Here is a 20,632-nt window from a genome sequence, read left to right as displayed (position 1 = left end):
ACAAAGGATTTTGCATTCTGTTTTCTTAGTTACTTAATGAATTAGCTATCTTGGGTAGGAGATCACACAATTACCCACCATAAAGTGGTGTCCCAGGTTTTCTTTGACATTCCTAGTTTAAATTCTGTCTCTTTATTCATAGACATGTAATTGTTAGATAATTTGTTCCAGTTTTTCTTTCAGAAAATATTGCCAATTGTGTTGATTGACGTAAATCATAAGCTATGGATACTTAAAGACAACCAAATCACTTCTTTTTGAAAAAAGCAAAGATCAGTATTGAATGCCTGACTCTCCTTGGGACAATGGGTAGGATTTAGATGAGGGTGTGTGTGTGTGCGTGTGTGTGTGTGTGTGTGTGTGAGAGAGAGAGATGAGGGGGTGTTAAATATTTTTGGGGTAGAACTTCTGTAGAATGGAGTGACAGATGTAAAAGCAGGGAGGTACAAGACAATTTAGGGGACACTAAAATTTAAAATTTTGCTGTAAAATAAAATAGAAACTTTGTTTAAGGCCTTTGTGGTAGAAAGCACTAAATGCTATGCTGAAGAAATTTGGTAATTCAGTAGTCAACAATAATTAACTAAAGATAGATGAAAGGGGTAGTAACAGAAATACAAAGGATATGGAAGAGAAGAGAGCTTGAAGATCTCCAAATCTCTCACTTTACTGATGAGGATACTGAGGCATATAGAAATAAAGCAACTAGCTCAAAGCCCTATTAAACTGCTTGTGTCTCATATTAGCATTATCACGTATTCCTAGGCTTTAGATAACTTACTTGATATTCTGTGTAGATATTGTTAAATAGCTCAAGTATAAATTTGGGGGGAGGAGCTTACATTTTGAATGGTCTTCAAATCGAAATATAAATTTTAACTTTGCATCTCACTGTGAAGCTTTTTGCCAAACTGAAAGACTGATGCACTATTATTCCTTTAAATTTGCTTCATGCATTTGAAGTACATTATAATAGAAAGCAGCAGCTTCTAGATTTCTGGTGACAAAACATTTCAGGAAAAAAAATCCAAGACGAGCTCCCACCTCTATACAAAATTGCATCTCTCCTGCTTTATTTTTTCATATTTATTGTAAATATTCAAACAAAAAACGAATGTCGTGAGCTAAAGATGATATGAAATTTACTGTGAAGACAAACAGGACTCTAGATGTCAAAGCATGTGAGCAGACTCACCCTTATTAGGAGTGAATGCAAGTCTAATCTTTACAGTAGTTACTACTATAATATATGCCAAATTAAACAAGATAGCTTTCTTCTAAAATCACGCTTTTTTGTAAATGCTTTCTTTGCAGTCTTTTTTTGTTATGCCAGTATACTAAAGATGCCCTTCAGAGGTATCTTTCTGAAAGAATGAATAGAAAATTGAAGAAAAATATTAAAACAAGAGAAAACATATAGAGGTGAAACATAGAAAATTCATTGTTTTAAACCGTTTTTTTTTCTTAGTTACGTGTAAGTCTCGCAATGCAGTAGAACAGAATAAATTAAAATGGTTAATTATTAAAAGCCGTAAAATTATTTGACCAGTGCCAATTTCAATGGAATGAATAGCATCTATCTACATATCACAGAACTTCTAAAATACTGAAATATTCTATCAATGAAATTAATGAATTAAGTTATCACATTCTTAAAATACCTGGCACACCACAAATCTCAATAAGCCAAATTGTTTGACTCCCTGAAATCTCAATCATAGCCACCGTTTCTATATTTAGAAATGCTACAATTTATTTCTGAAGATAAGGTTGACTATCCCATTCCAGCCGCCAAAGAATTGAAGGAATAGAAAGGGTCAGCAGCACTGAGCGATGTGGGTGTTTAAGAAACTAGCCACGGACCAGCAGAGCCTGTGAATGCGCGGCTATGTGACGACAAGGCTGTTGATGCCAGGAGCCTGTGATGGGCAGCAGGCAATATGCCAAAGCAAGGGACCCGCTTCTCCAGGGGTTGCTGACTGAGCTAGGGCTGATTTCCCTTCCTCCTCCCAGGAGCCCGGGTCCTCGCTGGAATCGTCAGGAGGATTCTTCGTCCTAATTAACCCAGGAGGGAGACGCGCCTTTCCCGGAGACCGCTAGGCAACACTCACCACGGCAGCCTCCAGATTACTTCCCTCCGTGGGTGTGTGACTTCGTCCAAGCAACTCACACACAGTAGATCCTCACCCGCGAGGCGGCGAGCAGCAGAGGGAGGGGGAGCTGGGAGAAGGAGGAGGAGGAGGGGGGTGGGGAGGTGCAGAGCCGGGAGGAAGAGGAGACGACGGAGCTCCAGACACAGCGGGAGCGCGCCGTGGAGGTGCAGTTCCCACCTGGCTTTCGCAGCCGCGCACACACCGCCTCCTCCCAGGGCAGAGGGAACCGCAGCAGCACCGCGCCGCCGGCCTCCGCGCTCCTGCCGGCTCGCCGCCGTCAGTACCTCCCCGCGTCAGCGCTCAGCCCGCAGCTATTTCCTTCTGCCAGCCTCTTTGAACTCTCCGGATCTTTTCCTTTGCTCGCCTCTTTCGTAGTTTCCCCACCATATATTTTCTCAACTCCTCTTCCGTTATCCTTAGCTACCCAGTTTTATCTTTTCCCCCCTCCTCTTTTTATTGAGGATTTCTTCTTGACCTAAGATGACTTGTCTTCCTTACCTTCTTCTCCTTCAGCCCTGAAGACTGAGAAGGAGCCTTTATTTTTACCCCCAGTGGCATTGAAAAGACCTCAATCCTTAAAAGTCTTACGAGGCAAAGGAACAAGATACGGGACCTTCTCGACACCCTTGAGTCGAGTCCAAAACCGCACTACCAACCATAACTAGTGTTTCATTTAACCTCACTGGAGAGAGAGGAACAGGAAGCAAACTTCAGCGGGCCGAGGATCCGTGGCGTCCGCATTTGCAGGAGCCGCGTGCCAGAAGGCGAAGACCCCACGGGGAACGAGGAGGAGCCGTGAGCCTCCGTCGCCCCCTCCGCGAGGCCGGAGCCGTGGACTGTGCTGCTCGGGACAGCAGAGGCGGAGGCGGGTAGGAGAAGATGCGGGGCTCAGGGCCCCGGGGTGCGGGACGCAGGCGGCCCCCGAGCGGCGGCGGCGACGACCCCCCCAGCACCCCTGCGTCTCTGGCCGGCTGCTACACAGCACCTCGCAGGGCTCCCCTCTGGACGTGCCTTCTCCTGTGCGCCGCTCTCCGGACCCTCCTGGCCAGCCCGAGCAACGAAGGTAGAGCGATGGGGAGGTCACCGCGGCGACCCGGGGCGGACGGTCGAGTCGGGGCCTGGAAGTGCGGGTCGGGGCGCGCTGGGCACTGCTGCCGCGGACTAGATCTCACTCCTCATCTCGAATTAACATTTGTCTTCGGCTTTCGCTTGCCTTTCGCTCTCTCTGCTTTCTGTGGCTGTGTTGTTTGCTATGAGCTGCGCAGTGCTGGGCGAAGAACCTGCCTGTGCACAGAGGCTGTTTAGGGGCTGGGAAGTTGGAAGCCAGGTTGAAAGAGGGTTTGAGACCCGCGCTAGGAGGTTGGGTGAGGCAGGGGCTCACTAGAAGCGCGGCGGGAAGTGACATTTCGGGCTTGAGGGAGTGGGAACTATTTGAAGTGCAGCGACAAGGATCTCAGGAACAGTGGTGGGGCTTTTAGAGACCGTTATTTGAGGCCGGTGATGGGAAACGTTGCGGGGGTGGCTGGATGCTTTTATTTTGAGGGAAAGTGCCTTCTGGGAGCTGTTATTTAGAGCATCGCCAGCTGCTATTCTGGGGTGGGTCGCAAGAGCTGTTCTTTCTCCAGGGAGTCCTTCTCCAGGGAAACACTGTAGGCGTTCCACACTGTAGGATGCCTTTTACTTTGGGGGGGACTCATAATCACACTGAGGCGAAAGTGGAAGAAGGCGGAGAGGTGAGATGCAGGGTGAAGCAGAGAGGGGTGGCGGAGTGTCACTGCCAGGAAGTTGCTGCTGGACCCCCCGGGGCTTGTCCCTCGGTGTTTCTGAGATGGAAAAGTCCCGCTGCAGCTCGGCACTGGATCTCGAAGTCCCAACTCTCCTCCCAACTGTCTGGACCCAGAAGACGGTCCCCACCTGCCACTGGAAGAGTAGGGCTGGGAGCGAGAGGGACCAGCGGCCCTCCTCCCCTCGGCCTGCCACCTCCCAGCGCGCAGCCCTTGGCCTTCTGGGCTGCTCCGGCCAAGCTCGCTCCTCTCACACACCCGGATTGGTCTCTGTGCTCGGGTCTCAGCTCCAGGGCTCTTTCCTCTAGGGTGTGGGGCAGCATCTCACATCCCAATCAGAGCTATAGACGCGCTCATCTCCACGGAAACATCTGTAAACCATACCCCCTCGCTGGAAGGCTAGCGTTTTGCTTTGGGGCTCTGGATACCACGAGTGAGGCAGAGAATCTTAAAAAATTTCTTCCACTCCTGGGGCAGGGGACTCTGGACTGGGAAGATGAAGCAGCAGCGGCGGAGTCGTGTGTGTCCTCGTGACTCGCACCGGTTTTGTCTTGGCTGTAGGAGAAGGCGCTGAGCTGGTTTCGGAGGGCTGCCAGCTTCCTAGCAACCTTGTGAAAGCAGAGCAGATCGCGACTCCCCACCCTACCCCAATCCATGAACTTCTCTCCTTAATTCTTAAATTTATTTTTTAAATCTGATTTAAGAATTATATGCAGTTTTATCTATCTATTCACCTATCTGTCATCTATCTGCAATTTCCCGTGTTTAATCCAAGCAATCTGCATTTTTTTCTTCCCCATAAAGTTGAAAAAGTGTTATCTGTAGTCGTGGTCCTTTCATTAATATCTCATGTTAGATTCATTATGTTAGAAGTCCAGATTGTGACAGGGTTAGGAGTCCTTTTATTAACTGTTTTATTCCACTGACAGGGACATCCTGGTTTGGATTTAAAGAGTAACAGTCATTCTCTCAGGCTCTCGTTATACTTCTCTCCCACCCCAGGTGTGATGGGGTAAAGAAGGTACGTAGTGATGAAAGGGAGTAGTAACTCTTGGTTAGAGACTGGAGAGAAATGAAGTCTCAGGGAGGGCTGTACTGAATGGGAACATGGGCCAAGACTGCGTGGAGAGGAAGCAGCAGCAGAAGGAAATGGAAGGAAGCAAGGAAATAGCCGGTCTCCTAAGGTGTTAGTGGAGCTTGTGGCAGATAGACTGGGGGATTTTATAAACTTAAACACCCAGGGGTTGTATTGTCCTTATTTCAGCTAGTGGAACACACAGCAAAACTTGGGCTACAGTGAGATGGAGATTGCACGGTCTAACCCAAAATGAATGCTACTTTACCACCAACTCCTCTGAAGACACTAAAAATAAAAATAAAAATGTCTGCTGTTTAGAGCACATTTTGTAATGTGTCACTATTTTGTGTCATTAGAAATAAAATCTTAATATATACGACTTCACATCATTCATCCCATCTCTCCTCAACACAGTTTTCCATCTTTCTGTTAATATCATCCCAGACCTTTATTTCTGTATTTTCCTAAAATTTATGTTCTTTTTGTTTCTCTATGGTAGTGTTGTAATTAGAACTACAAGAATATATTAAGATATTTATAACAGCAGTCAGTCTATTTATTTATTTATTTGAAGATTCAGATTGGAGTTTTAAAGTTCATTTTTGTTTATTTTGGAAGGAACTTTGGAAGATCAGGGACAGAAAGATTTGATGAATGCACTGAATCCATTAATAACTTGCTTGCATATGCTTTGCTTTCTGCAACCTATAGAAGCTTAGTGATTTCCCAGATGGTAGTGGTAGTTGTGTGTGTGTGCATATATATATATATATATATATATATATATATATATATGTGTGTGTGTGTGTGTGTGTTTAAAGTAATACTCCCATTATGTGAGAAAAAATTCAAGGCAGATAGAAATAAATATGAATTTATATTCATAATTAGTGTTCCAGTCAAATTTAAAATTTAACTTTGTTAGATACAAATAAGCAGAATTGAACAGAAAAAGTAAAACATATCTAGAATATTGGATTGATATGATTACATATGGAAGAAACCTTTGAACTACAATATAATGCACAAAACGTTTTTATTGTAAAATAATTCAGAGGTGTATTTAGCAAGAAACTATTCTAAGACTGATCAAGCAGGACAAATGTATCAACAAGTCAAAATTTTAATAGATTTAATAAGTAAAGGGAGCATGTCCACTGTTAGGAAGACTGGAGGTGGCCCTGAAAGTATTCAGTAACTGCCACTTTTTGCAGTCTGGAGATATATTTGTAAACAAGCATTATTTGACAAGTGCTTTTCACAGCAGGGATTCTTGGCCAATTACTGTTGAACAGCTCTGCATTGAAAATGATTCACCAGTGGTGAATCAAGCTTAATTCTTTGAAGCTATAGTCAGTAATGTCCCAGTAAAGTGCTTCTGACAGTTGTCAGCAGTTTGTATTTGAAAAGTCCAGTTTCTTGTCTCTGAATGTTTTGTATATTTGAGAAAGTGGGATGGAGGGGCTCTGCGAGGAAAAAACAAAACAAAACAAAAAAAACCCATAAGGGGAAAAATGTGGGGCTAAATTGTTTGAAAAACAATCATAAATTTGTAGATGTTTTCAATGGAAAGAAAGACAAGGAAGAACATTTGTTTGGGGGTTTTTCTTGGTTTATCACAGGATCCGGCCCATAAAACAGATTGGACAACATAATAGATTTGTAAAACTAAATGGCATTGTTGTGTGGCCTTGTGATCCTGTTGTAATTCATTTCCTTTTAAATAGAGTCGCAGGATCTCCCTCCCCCCAGAAAAGGGATAGTAAAATCATTCCCTCACCAGGATGCTACTGAAGAAAAAAGGGAGCCATTACCCCTATTTATATCATAGATTGTTGGAAGTAGAAGGAACCATGAAGGGTTTGGCTTTTGGCTTTATAAACCATGAAAGAGCAGGGCAGAGGATAGGGTCTTGCTATTTTAAGTTTTTTTTTTTTTTTTTTTTGACATATTTTCCTGGGTGTCAGGGTGATATGTAGGAGGATTTCATTTCCTTATATAAGACAGAAAAGAGGGTGGACAATTCCTGCATTTACCATAGAAACTTCACCTTTGATTGAAAATATTCTTGTTGTAATATTGCCATTAGTAATGCTAGTGTAATTCTTTATTTCAGTTGATATAGGAAAAGAGTTCATTTTTTTATACTTAGAAATGTATTACTTACCATTATTTATATCATTAATATTCTGCTCTACAAAATGTGACCACTTGAAGTATTTCTACATAAGATATCAAAATGAGATGATATAGCTATTTATAGACAAACATCCCCAAACTATTTAATTAAATACTAGACATTATGCAATATAACTACTGTTGAAAAAATAGCTATGGTCTAGTTATTATCACTACATTTTTGATGATTGACTTGATCACTTCAACCTCCTTTGTTTGGAGTGCTTTTTTATGTATTTGCTTGAATGACTAATTCATTTCTCTTTCATTTTTACCTTTGACTGTAAAAATAGAGTATAATATGCATGATTACAGTGTTTCCCCGAAAATAAGACCTAGCTGGACCATCAGCTCTAATGCGCCTTTTGGAGTAAAAATTAATATAAGATCCGGTCTTATTTTACTATAAGATCAAATCTTATATAATACATAATATGTAATACATAATATGTAATACATAATATATAATATATAATATATAATATAATATAATACTGGGTCTTACATTAATTTTTGCTCCAAAAGATGCATTAGAGCTGATTGTCCAGCTAGGTCTTATTTTCGGGGAAATAGGGTATATTAACTAACTACAGCTGTTTTTCCTTTTATAAATCTAAATTAGTATTTTTTTTAAAAGGAAAAATATGCTGTTAATATCTAAAAGAAATAGCTACTGTAAAAAGTGTTAGTAACACTTTATATTTTGGTTTTTTGTCAATTTAAATTAGCAGGTATATTCCATTTTACTAACAGTTTGAATTTAAGTTAGCAGAGTTACCTAATTATTCAAAGATGAATATGGCACTTTTAGCAATCTTAAAATAGTTTTACAATTGTATTCATAAAACTTGAAAATTAAAATTTGATTATCCAGGCTTGCTTATGAATCACTAAAAATTCATTGAAATATTTGTCCTTTTTTTCTTTTAGAAAGAGTGAATTTTAACTATAAAAACAATATGATAGCTAAAAATGTAAATTGTTGCCTTAGGGACTCAGAATGATTCTTGCTGTTCTATTTGGTGAATATGCATTTATCTATAGAGAAGAATAGCTTCTACTGGTATGCTTTACTGGATAAATACATATTTAGTTATTTTATCAAAATTTATAAGATCAGTTGGTTAGGTAGTGCTTTCTTCAAAAGACTTATTTATCCTAGTCGGTTTTATACATAAACACAGCTGATGGTGCTTTTAATTGACATTAAAATAATTATCATGTATTCTATCCCAGATCAATTGATACACTTACATTTCTATGCGTGTATATAAGAGTAGCTAACAATGTCACCCCAATAAACTTTAATTTATAAAAAAGAGTGGCTAACAAATAAAATGAGTTCTAAAGATGTTGTAAACAGATTAAAATTTTCACATTATTTTACAAAAAGTTTAATAGTATGTATCTTTAAAGTAATAAACAAAATGGGTTTATTCAGTGAGATGTATTGACACAAGAAACAGATTAATAACAGGAGAATCTCTGATCTATTCATAACAATTTTCAAAGAATTAGATAGCTATTAGAAAACTGGAAGATTTGGTAGTTGTTCACTGTGAAAACTTGTCTGAATTATTGGTTCCATTGAAAATGTTTAAATCAAAATGTAAATGATTAATTTTAAAGAATTTAGGTTTGAACTTCCAAAACAATTAGCATCAGAACATAGGGTTCTCTCTTTTATTATATATTTACTTTTCCCTATTTAGCTTCTGACTTTCCAGACATTTTGTTTATTCAGAGTTAAAATGTTTGAACATGACAAAACTTTTCTTCTGAACAAAAAAAAAAAAAAAAAAATGTTTCAGATTTTTAAATCCAAACTTGTACAACAGCTCATTTTTGATAATACATTTAAAACGTATGTAAGGTGTCTTAATTAACTTTTCAACAAAGTACTGGTAGGATCACTGATACTATTAATTATAGTATGAAACAGCTACTTATAAGTCAAGTTACAAATAGATAGTGATACAGGTATTCTTGAGTATTAAAATTTGATTGGAATTTACTTTTTTCTTCTGACTATAGATTTCACATATAGTATTGAATTCATTCATTGCATTTATTATGATCCCATAAAATCAAGAGGTCATTTCAATTTAAATTTTACATTACAATAACAGTAGATAACACTTAATTGAATGATTTAAATATAATTCTAATCAATGACTTTCATGAGAAATTGAGATTTTTAAATTACCTTTTAGCTTCTTTCATTACCACCTTAATTTCATCTGCCCCATGTAATCTATTAGTATAAGGCAAAAGATAAGTGAATAAAAAGAACAAGTACTATAAGGTACATAAGAATTTGAATTGTGTCTGGTGAAATGTCTCATAATTTATGGTCTTGCTCTTTTTTCGTTTTCTAAAATCTTAAAATTTTCATCTAATGAGAATGTCTAATGAGAATCCCAGGCATTGCAAAGTCATAAAATGAAACTAATTTAGTAGGTGTACCACTTGGAGTTTTTGAAAACAATGTGGTTAGCATGATGAACTTTATTAACTGTCATTTAATGTTAGTATAACTTTTAAATAACTTTTTATCTTTAGTGATTTAAATTAACCACAAGGAGTCATTTCTATTATTTAAAAATTGCCTGCAGATCCTCTAATATGTGTGAGCTTTGCTTTAGAGTACTATTTCCAATGGTTCCCACTTAAGGAAAACCTAGTAACTTCTGGTCATAATTAAGCTTTCTTCTAGCTCTTCTTTTCCAATAGGTTCCACAGCCTTTAGTCTCTCATCAGTTTATGTATTACTTTGTCAATACCATTTAAATTATTTCTTAAATTAATGAAGAATATATAAAACGTTGTTGATCAAATTTGACCATAGGTTGTGCATTCTTTCCTTTGTATTTCCAGGTAACTCAGTGTTTAGAACTTTAATTGTGGTACATGGATGAAGCAGAGTGCATTAACTTGGCCAGATGTTGGTGTATGTGCACATGGACACATTTTGGGGTGTGTGGGAAGGTCATGGTGAGGCTGGAAGGAAGAGTCGGGAGGGATGTTAAGATGGCATCGATATGAACTTGATATTAATAAAAATGGTTGGATTTCATTTTTTATATTATTTAAAAAGACACACACACGTGGGCACACTTTAATTTTTTTTTTTAAATTAAAGCTTATTGAGTGACAATTGTTAGTAAAGTTACATAGATTTCAGGTGTACAGTTCTGTGATACATTATCTATTTGTCACATTATGTGTTCACTACCCAGAGTCAGTTCTCTTTCCATCACCATGTATTTGATCCCCTTTACACTCATCTACCACTCCCTTGCCGTCTTACCCTATGGTACCACTAAACTATTGTCTGTATCTGTGAGTTTTTGTTTCTTCATTTGTTTGTCTTGTTCTTTTGTTGTTTTCAGTTTTATATACCATATATCAGTGAAATCATATGGTTCTCGACTTTTTCTGTCTGACTTATTTCGCTTAGCATTATAATCTCAAAATCCAATTTTATATTTGTTTCACTGTTACTCTAAAGGTATATTAATAAATACCAGCCTAATGAAATACAATGAAGTAAGATGTCTTAATTCATTTTATTTCCTTGATTTAGGTTTTATTCTTCTTCTGTTTCTCTGTAAACTGTACTGTTTTATTGAGTCATGCCAAATACTTGTGGCATTAAGACACCCCACAGATTAAATAATTGGGATTAAAGTATCTGTGATGAGCCTAATTCTATTTTAGTGGTTGGACTATTGTCCAGGCTGTTTTCTACATCTATCACATGTGTTTGGTTCTAACTTAACTGAGCTGGTAACTCTGTTAAGTAAATGATTCCAGTAAGAAAAAAAAAGAAAAAAATCAAAGAGCCAAAACCTGAGGGTTGAAATAGTTTGCATATGCTTTGTGAGAAAATGTTCCTACTTGGAAACATGTTTCGGGCTAAGTATTGGAAGATTTAGAGAAAATACAATCTGTTCTTTTACTCTGAGATGGGTAGTGTCTTTTTTCTCTTATAATAATTTCACACCCGCATCTCTCTTCCCTTTCTTCCCCTCCTTTCCTCAGTCTCTCCCTCCTTCTCTTCCTTCCTTTCTTTTTTTTTAAATATGCATATTTTGATTTAATACATTTTTATAGAAGTGTAACTTATAGCAAAGTGCAGAAATCAAAAGTATACAAATCGATGAATTTTTCACAAAGAGGACACATGCTCTTGCTTCCTTTCTCTCTCCGTTCCTCCTTCCTCCCACCTCCCCTTTCAGACACTCCATTCCTATGAAGTCAAAACAAGGTAAAAGGATCAGAGCCAAGAACTGTTATGTTCCAACACCCCCAAGGAAATTGTGATTTCAAATGGGGTGATAAGACAATAATAGTCTTCTGTTAAATAAATCATGGGACCTAGTCTCTAAAGGTAAAGAGTAGCTTGTGTCAAACTAAGGCACACATTTTTTACTTAATTCATAAATCAGAAGTACAAGAGTTTAAAGGCGTCTCTGTTAGTTTTATATTTTTTATAAGATAGCTCACTTATTTACTTTGCACTGGCTGTCCCTTCCTGTTCCAGGATGCTTGTTAATGTCTGCTGTGGAAACACAAACTCAGCAGGTAGATAGATCCTGCTGGCACCAGTTCAGCCAGGCAGTCCACAGCTGGAGCTTTGTCTGTGAGCCAAATTCTAACTTTCACCCAGAGTTCTGGCCTTGGGTGGTAGCTGGACAGGTGAGACAGGCAGCTGGGTCTTGTGGAAGATAACAATGGACTCTCTTCTCCTTTTGAGTTTCACTCTAGGCAGTACAGTGAGGCAGTAGAAAGTCTCCCTAGGTACAAGGGGGTACAATAAGCCTTCTGACAAAAGTAGAAAATATTTGGAAACTGCTGTGTCTGGGACATTTTAACCATGTCTAGTTTCAAACCATCATATTTCATTTCATTGGAAGTGGGGAACAACAGATTTAATCTTGCAGAGTTGGAGTCACTGTTATTTTATTGAAGTTTGTAAAACCAAGTAAGGAAAGGATTTAATAATATGTAATCACAGAAAAAAATAAACACGGAAAAAAATACCCTGGCTTTGAAAGTAAAAAACAAGCTAGTCTTCTCTTTGTTTGTTTTGTGGGGGGAGGTTAATCTCCATCATTTACTAACTCTAAGCTTTGTGGACATGCATTTAGTTATTTTTTCTTAACCTCACTTCACTTATTTGTAGCTTGGTACTTTCTGCTTTATATAATTGTTGTGGAGGACAAACCAAATAAAACTGTCTTCTAAGTGGTAGAGCACTATACAAATGTAAGTTGTGGAAATGTAGCTGATTAAAGCTCTGCATAGCTCATGTATGCAAATACCTCACTTGCTGGGTAAGAATAGGATATATAAAAGCACTGGGTACAACAGTTTTGTGGACTTCAGCTTATGTTATGTGAGGAAACTTTCTTAAGAAACAATATAAATATATCTTACTTCTGCAAATGTAACAGGAAAGGACTTAGTAAACACTTTGCTAGTGCCTCAGTAGCATGGAAATGGCCCATGTCATTGAGTGCCTTGTAGATTAATTTTAATTAACTTCACAATAATTGTGTCTCTTTCTGGGTGGTGCAAATGGGGAGATGTAAAGACCATGAAATGACCTCTGCCATATATGAGCGGTATGGTCTTGAACCATCACTGCAGATTCCACGTAGTTAAAATGAAATGTTAACGCACACTCATAGGGTTGTTGTAAAAATAAAACAAAAATTTATGTACTCGTATATTGCTTAGTAAAATTCCTAGAGCAAAGCAGGTACACAACAAATGTTAATCCCTATGTTTCCCCAACCACTAAATATGGGATATTTGGGATAACATTTCACAATCAGTTCATCATCTCCCTTGTGTTGGATGATTAAAGGGAATCGGGGACAAAAGAAAAATCTAACAAAATAATTGCATATGCAAATTTTTCAGAGCTATCCAAAATAAAAATCAATCACATGATGATGTCCTAATTTTCTGCTGCTTATTTAAATATATTGGACACTAAGATTTGATTAGGAAATAAAGTGGAAAGCCAGCAGTATAAGGAACATGGGTTGTAAATGTTGGATTTTACCTCATTTTTCCACAGGTAGAGGTCAGATGTTACTTATTAGCCACAAAATATATCAAGAGATCTCTTAAAATATTTAGTCTTAGCATAGTATGCATATATATATATATATATATATATATATAGTATATATAGCATAATATGCATTATATATACATATATATACATATATGTGTATATTATATATATATATATGTGTGCATATATACACATATACATATATATATAATGCACACATACCCAGGGTGTCAAAAAAATGAAAAATGTATACAATGGACACTTTGGTTAGCCTTGCTCAAGCAGTATTTCGTTGTAATCAGAAGTGTCTAGACGCTGATGGTAACCACTTTGAGCACCTCTTGTAATTGCAGAAGTCAAATGTGACTTGTATTCATCTTTTGTTATCAGTATATATTGAATATTACAATTTTAATGCAGTTTTCCTTTCTTAAAATATGTATATATTTTTTGGCACCCTCTGTATGTGTATGTGTGTGTGTGTGTGTGTGTGTGTGTGAGAGAGAGAGAGAGAGAGAGAGAGAGAGAGAGAGAGAGAGAGAGAGATTAAAATGACCTATAAAATGATGCTGAAAGTGGATAGTTGGGACAATTATATCCTTAGAAGTTTCCTGAAACAGATATCTGGCACTATAATTTGACACCACATTTTAGTCTGAAATATGCAATTTTCTGATGTGTTCAGCTTTATTCATAATTTGAAATATTACTTGGACATATAATTGGATTTTACATTTTCGGAAAGTTTTTAATATAATTCTGTGAGGGTTTTTTTTCCTTTACATAGGTAAACATAAACAGGTATAAGGCAGTACAGAGCATACTGTATTTAGATCTGCTTATGAAATGTATGTGTGTTTGCGTGCTAAATAGTTTACATACCTGTATACAATAATTATAGCTGACACTCATTATTGAACATGCAATGTGCCATTGTCCTAAGTAGTATATAGGTCTTGGTTTATTTTTCACAAGAGAAGCCTAGGAAATGGTAATAGAAATTATTAGTATTATTCCTATTTTACACGTGAAGAAAGTGAGGCAGGAAATAACTTGTCCACAGTTACAAATCTGAAAGTGATTGAAATCTGCATTCAAACCCAGGCAGTCTGACTCTAGTATGCTCTCATCAACTCTTCTACACTGGGAGAAGCAGGTGACGGAAATATAATATATAAGAGCATACACTGAAATATAATAAAAGAGCATACAAAAATTTATATAGAGTCCTGGGGGTATTTGTTCTCATGATCACTCCTAACTCCATTTTTCCCCCTCTCACTAAATAATTGATAAACTGCTTGTCATGGGGCTGTTATAGACCCCATGTTGACATCTACCCTTTTCACTTCCCTGAACCCCACTAGTACAAGGTAAGATCTCTTCCCACACATTGCTTTTTTTCCATTTATGGGCATGTATTATTTATTTATTTATTTATTTATTTATTTATTTATTTATTTATTTATTCATTCATTCATTCATTCATTCATTCATTCACTCATCCATTCTTCATTCATTCTGTTACTTTAGTATATGAGCAACCCAGTTCTCAATTCCCAGCCCAGGCTACATGTTAGACCTAGTTTAATATACTCAAAAGCCCATAAGAAACTCTCCCTGCAAAAGTGCTCTCTATTGCTGATCAGTACCCTTGCTCTATTGGTAATAGAGGGCAACTTTGAAAATATAGTTTTTACTTGTGATATTATATTTTTTAGGCAGTACTATTTTTTGTTACAAGTAGGGGACTGAAAGTTTCAGCAGAAAATGTATTCACCTGTTCTCCTACCCAAGCTAACCCTTTGGCTACTTTTTATCTCTTTGTATAGGGTTATATTTAATATTTTATAATCACTTTTATGTAGTTTATATTTTTAAAGGACTCTGTAGTTTACAAAATGAACTAACCTTCATCATTCTATGAGAATATCATTAAAACATCCTGTAGTATAGTTTAGACAAATCATTGTTATAAACAAAGGAACTGAAACAAGAAAGTTTGATCTATTAAAAAAATGAGAAGCACTTTCTTTTTTTTTTTAATTTATTTTTTAAGTTTATTGGGGTGACAATTGTTAGTAAAATTACATAGATTTCAGGTGTACAATTCTGTACTCATTGGAAGAATCAACATAGTTAAAATGGCCATATTACCTAAAGCAATATACAGATTTAATGCAATCCCCATCAAAATCCCAATGGCATTTTTAAAAGAAATAGAACAAAAAATCATCAGATTTGTTTGGAACCACAAAAGACCCCAAATAGCCAAAGCAATCTTAAGAAAAAAGAACAATAATGGAGGTATCACACTTCCTGACTTTGGCTTGTACTACAGGGCTACAATAATCAAAGAGAAGCACTTTCAAAGTCTAAGTCTTAGGACCACAGAACCAGTGCTCCACTTCAGGAGACAGTACCACAGAGTGGTGAGAGCACAGGCTCTGGACCTTGGCTGAGTCACTTAGAGCTGTGTGACCTCGTTCAAGGTAGAAAACCTCCTTGAGGCTATGCTCTCTTTTCTGTAAAATAGGAATATTAATATGGTTAAGTATTGTAAATATGAATTGAATTCACATCAATATAGTGTTTTTAAAATTCTGGTACATAGCATTATATAAGTTTTAAATACTATATGTGCTGGAAAAAATTACTGTGGTTTGGCACTCTGACATTTAGCAAGGTCTAATTTTCTGCCTTAGTCAGTGAGTACTGTCTAATATTATGATGAGTGGAAATGCCAGAAGAGAAGCACTTGAGTTCAGTTCAATTGCCAAAGCAACCCTTGTTTACTCCCTGGTTACACACCCTTCAATGGCTCTCCAGTTTTCTAAGGATAAAATCTAAACTCCTTAAGCCTGAGTACAAAGCTCTCAGTGGTTTGCTTCTGGACCCCCTCTCCTGCCACTTCCACTTCTGTCCTGCACTGCAGGCTCCTGTGAGGGAGACCAGCTCTCAGTGTACTTGGATTCCTGGTGCTCAGTGGGAAACATACAGCTCCTTCCTTCACCTAGGTAATTCTATCTTTATGCCTGGGTCTGTCTCTATGCTACCATGTTTCCCCAAAAATAAGACCTAGTCGGACAATCATCTCTAATGCGCCTTTTGAGCAAAAATTAAAATAAGACCCGGTCTTATTTTACTATAATACATGACCAGGTCATTATAATATAATGTAATAATATAATATAATAATAATAATAATATACTATAATGCTGGGTCTTATATTAATTTTTGCTCCAAAAGATGCATTAGAGCTTATTGTCTGGCTAGGTCTTATTTTCCGGGAAACACGGTAGGTAAGACTTTTTCCCAATTTCCCCAAAATTGTGTATCAATTTTTACTCCATGTGCAACATATTACACTGGGATGGAGTTGGGTTTTTCCTTATTTGCGTATTTCTGATATTTGATCATAATAGAAATTGCTGTAAAAAGTAAATAAAGGTTAATCAGAGAAAAAATTCTCTTCTGAACTGAGAATTTTCTGCTAATGGAGATAGTATAATTTGCCAACCAAAGCAAGTTAATGCCAAAAAAACTAGCAGTATAATTTTTTTTTACATTTACCAAATGTACCAATATGAAGAAAGCTTTGCCTGTCTGTAGACTCAATGAAAGCCAACCCCAAGTATGCTATACTGAAGTATGTTATATTCTAGAGTCTTATGTTTATTATAAGTTTATGTTTAAGGAGTGATGTTATTAAGTAACCTCTGTGTTTCTTTAAACAGACCACTTTTAACCACACCCAGCCTCACCTCATTTTGCTGGTGGAGCCCAGTATAGGCATTTTCATAAATTCATAACTAATAAAGTTTAGGCTCCTGGTATCATAGAGTCTCTTCTAAACTATGAAGTTACCAACTCAAAGATTGTATGATTGCCAACCCAAATAAGTTAATACCAAGAAATTTGGCCATAAAAGACTTTATTTTAGATTTACCAAAAGTATCGATGAGAAGAAAGTCTGAGATTTGGGAACCACTAGAAAATAATTCACAGCTATTCCGTGGTCACTATCCATGATTTAATCGACTACTGCTTTCTGCCTTCTTCCTTAAGATAAATTCTCAGAATTCATACGACTTAGCCCCTATCGGCCACCATAAAATAAAGTTTTCTGCATTAAGCATGACTTAATTTTACCTCTAGAAAAACAATTAATATAAAACATCTGTTTTTTTATGGTTCAAATTTCTTGGGGGAGGATGGGTTTACCCTTTCATTTGTTCTAGATTTCCTGGATTATTTAGACTGTCACTCTATGAAGAACCTTAGATTTATAACTTGGTTGGAATTCTTAATATTGAAGGGAAAGTAGCAGGAAAATGGATGCCATCAACACTGTGAATAAAATAGCATTAAAATTTATTTATGAAGGAGAAATTTTAAAATGTAATGATGAGTGTCTTTTAAGTATAGTTTGGTTACTCTCTGGTTATTGTGTTTAATTCTAACCAGTATCTGGTTAGTATATATAAGTAACTGTTCCTCTTGAGCATATTTTTATTTACTCTAAAAATTATGACAAATATATCAGAAATATAAGTGAGTTGATATTGTATTCTACTGAGCTAAGACTTCTTTGAATTGAATATTTCTCTAGATGGGTGGGGTAATAATAACTGCTTATGAAGACTATTACCACATAATCTCCTTTAATTCTTACAACAACCCAGTAAAATGTACATTGTTATTCCAGTTTATGGGTGGGAGATTGGATTTGGGAGAAATTAGGTAACTTGCATTGGGTCACACAAAAAACACACAAATAGGAACCAGGTATATATAATGCCGAAGCTCTTGGTTGCACCAACTATGCTAGAGATTACTTTTATCTAAGTGTACTTAGTATTATGATTTTTATTCGTGCTTACTATCTTTCAAGGAAGGAATCATGTTTTATTACAAAAAAAAAATCACATGTATTATGAGAAAATCAATATGAGAATAATACAAATATAAGCAAAGTATATGCAGACAGGGGAAACTTATATCAAGAAAATCTGACTATCATCAATGCTAAAGCTATTGAATAGAAAAGTATAAGCTTTTACTTACACAGTTTTCATTTCCTGGCAGAAAATCTGTCAGTTCATCAGTAAAAAAACACTTTTTCCTGACTGGGGTTTGAGAGAAGCTGGTCTCAGTGGTGTTTGTGTTTGGGGTATTGAACAATGTCATGAATAATATTCTTTACAATTTTCAAAATATGCAGAACTGATTGTACTAATAGGGTTTTATATAAGTCGTCATTGAAAGCCAAGTATTAGAAGTGGTTATCAAACTTTTTAAAGCAGCAGAAACTCTCATTCAAAAGAAATCACTGTGGAAGCCCAATACATGAAGCAGGTAGCAACAGAGTTATTGGCTGTATTTCTACCTCCTCCCTTCCCTCATCTGCTGATACCTCTTAGCCATCTCTTTAGAACCATAGGGGCCGTCATGAGCTCAGTGTGAAAACCACTTTATTAAAATATAAAAGCAATGTTCTATAGAGGATCAGAGTACTGTGATCCTGACTTGTAGCTTTCTAACTCTCTAAAAAAAACAAATTATAATATATGGTAAAGTTTACTGTGAACCAGGGGTTTCTAACATAGAGGTACTCATGAGAGCCAACCTCAGGACATTGTTAAATATAGTGTTCCCCCTTATCTGTTATTTTTTCTTTCCACAGTTTCAGTTACCCATGGTCAATCACAGTCTGAAATATTAAATGGAGAATTCCAGAAATAAATAATTTATAAGTTTTAAATATCTGCACCATTCTGAGTAGGGTGATGAAATCTCACAACGTTCAGCTCCTTCATGCTGGGACATGAATCATCTCTTTGTCCAGTGTATCCTGTGTAATACTCATTAGTCACTTCACAGCCATCTTGGTTATCACATCTACTGTTGAGGTATTGCAGTGCTTATGTTCAAGCAATCCTTATTTTACTTAATAATGCCACATTCATATAATTTTTATTATAGTATATTGTTTTCTGTTTTATTCCTAATTATTGTTGCTAATCTCTTGCTGGGCCTAGTATATCAATTAAACTTTATTACAGGTCTGCATGCATAGGAGAAAACATAGTACTGTGTTTCCCAGAAAATAAGACCTAGCCATACCATCAGCTCTAATGTGTCTTTTGGAGAAAAAATTAACATAAGACTCAATATTTTATATTATATTATATTATATTATATTATATTATATTATATTATATTATATTATATTATATTATTAGACTCGGCCTTATATTATATTATATTATATTATATTATATTATATTAAAATAAGGTCGGGTCTTATATTAATTTTTGCTCCAAAAGACACATTAGAACTAATGGTCCGGTTAGGTCTTATTTTCAGGGAAGCACAGTATATATAGGGTTTGGTACTATCTGAGCTTTCTGGAATCCACCGGCGTTCTTGGAGCATATTCCCCCGGAATAGACAGGACTACTGTATACCATGTCTGGACCTCTAGACTCACTGAATCAAAATTCATGAAAGCAAGTTCTGTGGAAATCTGTGAACCTGGGAATCTATAGTTTTAGAACATACATAAATAATTCTGACTTTTGGCCTGTTAAAGAACCCTTACTTAGAATAGAGCTACTCAAAAGGGGACTGGGGTCTGAAAGTGGTGGCAATCTGAAATGGTACCAGTATAAAAAGTAAGAATTAGCTTTTCCTGACTCTTATTGTGATTTGACATTGCCACAACAATTCAATTTTGTGATAGGTAGATTTCCTCGTTGGATTGGGACCTAGCCCAGTTTGAACCAGTTCAAACGTTGTTGGACTTGAGTTAAGTAAGCATAAGGATCACTTGGGTGATGGGGACTTTCTAAGATGTAGTCTCCTCCTAACATCCTAATTTTGTAGGTTTTAGAATGAACCAATGGGTTTACATTTTAAAAAGCACTGCAGGTGATTCTAATGCAGGTGCTAGAAATACCACACTTACAAAACACCAATACCAGGGTGCCAAAAACTGTATGCAAGTGGGCACTTTGGTCAATGGTGCTTAAGTGGTAGTTCGCTGTAATCAGAAGTGTCTGGACGCTGATGGTGACCACTTTGAGCACCTCTTGTAATTGCAGGAGTCAAATGTGACTTGTATTCATCTTTTGTTATTGTTGCATATTGAGTATTACAATTTTAATACAGGTTTCCTTTCTTAAAATGTGTATACATTTTTTGGCACCTTTGTATATATCTGATTAATACACAGAATAGTAATACATGTATATGATTAATACTCAGAAAATGCTATATAAATGTTTTCTATTAATCTTAAAAAGGAGACTATAAAAACATGCTAAAGCTAAAGGTGATGTACA

The 20,632-nt window shown here is 36.6% G+C and overlaps 1 protein-coding gene across 13 annotated transcripts in view; it reads left to right on the top strand.

The window, feature by feature from the left end:
* Window positions 1-2,271: 2,271 nt before the first annotated feature.
* Window positions 2,272-20,632, top strand: part of EPHA5 (EPH receptor A5) — a 341,137-nt gene continuing 322,776 nt past the window's right edge. For 9 of the 13 annotated variants that reach the window (XM_074324490.2, XM_019748166.3, XM_074324489.2 and 6 more), the window contains exon 1: window positions 2,899-3,216. In XM_074324490.2, coding sequence (XP_074180591.2) covers window positions 3,033-3,216 — 184 coding nt within the window. In that variant the 5' untranslated portion in view covers window positions 2,899-3,032. Of the gene's footprint in view, window positions 3,217-20,632 lie in introns of all 13 variants that reach the window. The other 4 variants (XM_074324488.2, XM_019748170.3, XM_019748164.3 and 1 more) reach the window with 4 other exon arrangements.

The sequence above is a fragment of the Rhinolophus sinicus genome, chromosome 1, assembly GCF_057876585.1.
Source record: "Rhinolophus sinicus isolate RSI-liver-muscle chromosome 1, RSI-T2T, whole genome shotgun sequence".
NCBI classification, from domain to species: Eukaryota; Metazoa; Chordata; class Mammalia; order Chiroptera; family Rhinolophidae; genus Rhinolophus; species Rhinolophus sinicus.
The sequence above is the reverse complement of the archived record's forward strand: the minus strand, read 5'-3'. Positions and strand labels throughout refer to the sequence as shown.